This window comes from Rhododendron vialii, chromosome 4a, assembly GCF_030253575.1.
Source record: "Rhododendron vialii isolate Sample 1 chromosome 4a, ASM3025357v1".
NCBI classification, from domain to species: Eukaryota; Viridiplantae; Streptophyta; class Magnoliopsida; order Ericales; family Ericaceae; genus Rhododendron; species Rhododendron vialii.
The window spans coordinates 12,253,553-12,259,552 of NC_080560.1; the positions used below are offsets into that span (position 1 = coordinate 12,253,553).

The 6,000-nt window shown below is 39.0% G+C and overlaps 1 protein-coding gene and 1 long non-coding RNA gene across 3 annotated transcripts in view; one reads left to right on the plus strand and one right to left on the minus strand.

The window, feature by feature from the left end:
- Window positions 1-2,025, minus strand: part of LOC131321795 (loganic acid O-methyltransferase-like) — a 97,625-nt gene extending 95,600 nt beyond the window's left edge. The window contains exons 1-2 of one of the 2 annotated variants that reach the window (XM_058352750.1): window positions 1,871-2,025; window positions 1,077-1,739 (exon numbers count right to left, since the gene is read on the minus strand). In XM_058352750.1, the coding sequence (XP_058208733.1) occupies window positions 1,077-1,739; window positions 1,871-1,966 (759 nt within the window). In that variant the 5' untranslated portion in view covers window positions 1,967-2,025. The remainder of the gene's footprint in view (window positions 1-1,076; window positions 1,740-1,870) is intronic. The other variant, XM_058352752.1, reaches the window with a different exon arrangement.
- Window positions 2,026-4,555: 2,530 nt separating this feature from the next.
- Window positions 4,556-5,722, plus strand: LOC131321797 (uncharacterized). Its single transcript, XR_009198631.1, has 2 exons — window positions 4,556-4,987; window positions 5,154-5,722. It is a non-coding gene; the product is annotated as an uncharacterized LOC131321797 (long non-coding RNA).
- The last annotated feature ends 278 nt before the right edge of the window (window positions 5,723-6,000 follow it).

Below are 6,000 nucleotides of genomic sequence, written 5' to 3' on the forward strand. Positions count from 1 at the left end.
TTGTGTCCCTTAAGGCTTTTTTATTTGCCCGAATTAGAGCATAAGATTGGGCTATAGCTCAGTCTCACATTAATGTAATTCAAATCACTGGTTCCATTGTACCCCCTCCGTCCCATTTTTATTGTCTATTATTTTGTTTGACTTTTTTATGTCTTTTGTCTATATCTTTTAGTATGGATCTTGAAAAAAAAATGCAATATGAATCTCATTTGATAGATCCCGATTAGTTCTATAATATAAAACTTTCAAATTTATGAAAAATATTATAGAGTGAAAGATATAAACGATTAAAAAATGGCATGCAATTAAAAAATGAACAATAAAAATGAGACGGAGGGAGTATTTTTTTTTTTAGTGTTCTGAGGTGAGGTTAGGTACTTTTGTTCTTTTGACCATGCATCACTTAAATATTCTCGGGCTAAATTTCAAATATAGTCCTTGTAGTTTGTCAATTTCAACCCTCTAGTTTATATTTTGCCTAAATTTCGTCCTCTTGTTGACGGTATAATTGAAGTACTAATGGAACTCAGGCAAAAAATTACTCCCTCCGTCCCTTTATTATAGTCCAGTATTTCATTTTGGGCTGTCTCTTAATAAGTGTCCATTTGGTAAAGTTAGTGGGTAAAAGTTGGTACATTGTCTATCTTGTCCCTAAAAGTAAATTCCATTTTGAAAAGTTAGAGAGTAAAAAGTATAATGATGATGAGTAAGTAGAGAAAGTGGAGGAAAAAATTGATGTGAAAGGTATAATGATGATATTTTTTTTAATAAATTGAAGTTACGAAATAGAACATTTAAAAAAGGACGGAGGGAGTAATAGCTTTCCTCCCATAGGAACGAAGCTGTGACAAAATGCAATCATCATACACATTAGTTTGCATTTTGTCTCATTTTTGTCCCTCTAGGAGCAAAATGTTGATTTTGCCCATAAGTTCCGTTGGTTCTAATAACATCATCAGCGAGAGGGACCGAAGTGATCATGGGACGTAATACAAACTATAGGGTCACAAATGGCACAATAAATACAAGAGAGACGAAATTGAGATTTCACAAACTTTACCGGCCCATATTCTTACCATCTTCACCATGTCAGCTAAGCTATCTCCCAAGAGTTCGCAATTTAGGCCACCACCAATCTGAGATGGAAGGACCTTAGAGTTGGGAACACCAGAGATTTGAACCACCACCAACCCTCCCTCAACAAGCTCTTGAGCCCTAGCTTTTAGAAAGGCATCCGTGTCTGCCTTAAACTGAGCAAAGTAAGCCTTGGTAACCTCTTTCTCGTTCCCTGCACAATAAATCTTACCCCTGTTCCATGCTGGAGAGCCTTTGTCCATTACTTGCGGAGGAACCTTGGAGAGCCAGTGAAGAGCGTAAGACGAGTGTGCGATGTTGAGAGAGGCTTCCGGAAGCAACTGACAATGGAAAGAACCCGGCACGCCAACGGCAAAGTAGGGTCTGTTCGGAGGCAAGGTCTTGAAGAGGGTGTTGAAATCGTTGTCGACGTGATCGTTGAAGGAGACGTGGAATTCCGGGGTGGTTTTTCGGAGATTAGCTTCTTGAGTGGATTGGTACTTGAGCATTACGGCTTCCATAATGTTTTTCATGGCGAAGAATGTGTTAGGTCCGGTAGAACATCCAAAGTCAGCTATTCGAAATGTTTTTGGTAAGTTATTAATGTCAAGCTTGTCGGGGATTGTTTCAAAAATTACACCTTTCGAACCTTCTACTGCTCCTCTCTGCATTAGGTTCCAAGAATGATCATTTGCACATTAATACCGCATGAATAATGTATAGAGAGAGAGAGAGAGAGAGAGAGAGAGAGAGAGAGAGAGAGAGAGAGAGAGAGAGAGAGAGTGTGTGTGTGTGCCTGATAAGTGGAATTTTGAAAATAGCTATTGTCTCCATCTCCTCCATTCATGGGACGTGAGTCCGGAATTTCCTTTGTAGCTATTGTTGAAGCCATAATCAATCTCTCTCTGCGCGCGCGAATATGTGTGAGGAAGGGAGAAGGTGATGGAGGTGGGAGCACAGGCACAGAGGCATGGTGGGCTTTATAGGCTTGGCCAGAGTCCGACTCCATAATATATTAATAGGATTAATTTGCTAACCAGCCCAATAGTTGTTTCCGTCGTCGTTTTTGTTTTTGTTTTTTTTCAAAAATTGAGAAGATATATTATAGTAATCTGTATTAGTAATAGCTCAATGACACTTATATAACGGAGTTCATTACAAAAATCTTGAACAAAGCTAAACTAACAATCTAAACTATTGTAAATAAGAAAACTACAAAGTAATCGATGTCTTTCACCTTGACTCATACGTTGAGCCTGAAGCAAAAAGCGGCACTCGCAATCTGTTGTATATTCAATCAGCATTCTCAAACGAGATAAAGTGCTATCTAAAGATAAAGACAACAAATACCCGAACGATCAGAAAAACTTCAATCAAGTATGAACGCACCAATGAACTTTTAGAAAACTACAAATTTGACCAAGCTTTCATGAGTTGCCCTGCCAAAATTAAACATCATTCATATAGGGTACAAGCACTATTGACACGGATATCATTATGAAGCAACATTGTTTCTGAAAGAATGCGATGAAATCTTGGTTCCGTCACTCTCTTTTATAATGAATACTGCAACATGGATCGGGTTGGAGTTTGTAATTCGTATCTCCATCATGTATAATTGGAGTAGAGAAGAACTCGGGATATCATATAGATGCAATGGCTGCATATATATTTTTCTTCTGGGCCGGTAAGAAATGAGTTTTGGAATTTGGAGGCTTAAACGTGTTCATCACTTCTTCCAGAGAGCTGCTACACACACAGCAGTCTGTGCACAGATTGTGCACAGATTTTTTTGTGGGGCCCACCACGGGTCCCACACAAATCATTCGAGCCGTTCATTAAATGTAAAACAGTTTTTCAAAGGTCCCCGTAAAAAATAGGATCAATCCAATACCTATAGGTACTTCATCCAACCATCTAACTTTTCATTCAGATTTCTGGTTAATGAAAAGTTATGTGGTTAGATCGAGCACTTATAGGTATCGGATTGAGCTTATTTTTTATAGGATCCCTTGAAAAAGTATTTTACATTTAATGAACGGCTCGGATGATTCGTGTGAGACCCGTGATGGGTCCCACAATAAATCTGTGCACAAAGTGTATGTGTGTGTAGACTTTCTGCTTCTTCCAGTACTCATATGGACGACTAGAAAACTAGGTCTACCCATGTGAAAAGTGATTGTGTCCAATCCAACAGCTATGTCAAAGAAAAAACCTACTCCATACAACCAAATTAAACAAAAGTGCTATGGGTACATCGGATTGTGTACACCATATGTACTCTAAATTGGGTGGTTTCACACTTTGATAGTTCGGGCTTTCGGTACCAAAGGGATGGCAGTGATGATTGCGTCGGGCTGACATCATAAAGGTGGGGGAGGGCGTTGATGTTCGTGGGGAACAAGAGAAGATACAGATTCAATTGGAGAGAGAAATATGTAGAACATAGAGAGAGAAAGAGGGGGATAGGTTTTGAATCTGTTGTTAATGGAGCCCTAATATGTTTCAAAAGTTTTGAAAATTTTCGGAGATTAGTGCGCCAATTTTCTTTCAGAGTAGAGGGAGGGGGCCAGAGAGAGTAGAGGACAGAGGGGGCTAGGATTTGGCTCAGCCGTACACACACGCCACGTAGGCAGTGTATATATGGTGTACACTATCTGGTGTACTCATAGCACTTTTGCAAATTAAAAGAGTTAAAGAAAAAAAAAAAAAAAAGGACAGAATCTGCCTTCTTTTTCTTGGGGGTAGAAAAACTTTACCCCTTTTCACCGGACGGCGGCTTTCATGTTTGTCACGTTTCTTGTCCTTTTGTTTTGATTTTGTTTTTGTTTTTTTTACAGCCTGACTTCAGTGAGAAACACGTTTGTTCCGATTGGGTTGTACATGTTGGAAATTCGGTCCTCAAAATGATGAAAGTAATAGCGTTTATCTCTTTAAATTTGGAACGGTAGAAGCGTTCGAGTCACGTTAGAAGAATGTTTTTTTAAAAACAGTATTTGCCCCCCCCCTCCCCCCACTAATAGACGTGCATCGGTTACAGCAAATTCGCCCTTAAGATAAATCGAATTCGAATTTTAGGTTCTTTTTGTCTGCGTTTGCACAAACGAAAATAGAGAGAATATTGATAGGCGCGTAAATGTTCACTTTAACGCCTCCTAATTATCTTTGTTAAATCTCATTTATATTATTATTCGAAATTTAATACTTCATTATTGTGTTGTAAGTATTTAGAGAGTTTGATACAAAAATATACAAAGTTAAAATATTAAACAGAGTTCGATATTGGGCCGTTGATTCAATCAAGTACAAATGAAGAATTGGCGGAGGAATAGTTTCAATGAAAATAAGAAGGGGTTCTTACTGGCCGGCCCAATTCTATCAGCATCTACCCGTCTAAGTCCACCACTTGTCAAATCTATTCCACATAAACCCTGTTTTAAGTGAACTACCAAAAACACCCCTCCTCAGCGTTAACGGGTTCAGACTTCAGATTACAGGTCTCATCGTCAACAGGAAAGAGAGAAGTCTCTCTCTCGACCCTCCTCCAACCCACCACCACCACCACCACCCACCGCACCACCTCTCGCCTCTGTCTCCCACCGACCCACCACCACAACACCGCCTCTCCTCTCCACTAGCAAAATCTACTCTAGGAATAGACGAGCCTTAGATCGTCGAACGCCACAATCGATGGATCCAGCGCCACCCGCCGCATTTCCGCCACCCTCTCGCGGCTCCAAACGGATGATGGAAACAAAGAAGACGAGCGTACTCTTTGGAGCTTCTTCTGGATTTCAACCATGGAGATCGAATCACCCTATAATTTTGCCCTTACCGGATGCATTCCTTTTCTCAACGAGAATGGGCTGGACCCCTCGATTTATAATACTGATCCCACCCCTCAATATATAAGGTACACATGTATTTGAAAACTGAAACTTTTGTATGAGTCTCAACGAGTTACTTACTTTTGTTTGAGTCTCAACGAGTTACTTTGTGCTGTTCAATTGGGTAATTGAGATTAGATAGAAAGAGAGTTTAATGTGGGTGTGCTGTTTTGTTGTTGAAATTTGTTCCAGTGGAAGGCCGGGTGAAAGGTGTTCCGTGAAGAAAAGAAAGAATTCACAGCCGTGCTTTTGTTTTTTTGGGTAGTGTGAATTCTTGAATTCTTGTGGGTGTGAATTTTGCAATGGTTGTGAATTCTGGGGTGCAAATTCACAAACCAAAGAATTCACGCTAAGAACCCCACGGAATTCTCATCAAAAATTCTGGAGGAGGTGTGAATTCTGTTCATAGTGTGAATTCTGAAAAGAGGTGAATCGAATTGTTCCTCGCCGTGATGAGTGGACTACAGGAAACGACGTCGACGGAGAAACGATTGAATGGACGAAGGTGGAGATTAAAAATTGTACAGTACAAGTTTCGATATATAATTATATGTATATATATATATATATGTACATTATGTAGAGAGAGAGAAAAATGGGATTTTTCACCAATTTAGTATGAATTTTAGAGATGAATTCAGGATGAAAGCTAGTCATTGATTTCTCTCGTAATCGTTTTGTTCTTGTATTGTTATAGATTGTTGTACTTCAGCTAGTGTGAATTTATTTGTTCAATTTGTCCATGATTGGGATTCAATTGATTTGTTCAGTAAAGATGAGTTTCTCAATTGATTTCTCGTTTTTTGAGGGTGTGTATTCTTTTTATTGGTGTGAATTGTATTTTTTTTGAATGTGTGAATTTTAAATTGAAGTGTGAATTCTATTTTTTCCGAACATGGGAATTTTTCATTTAGGTGTGAATTCTTCATTTGGTTACTCATTAATTTTTTAAAACCTTATTTTTTACGTCTTTAGAGGTGTGAATTGTGTAATCGGCCAAGATGGGATGTGAAAATTCCCAAGATGGGGTGAATTCTTG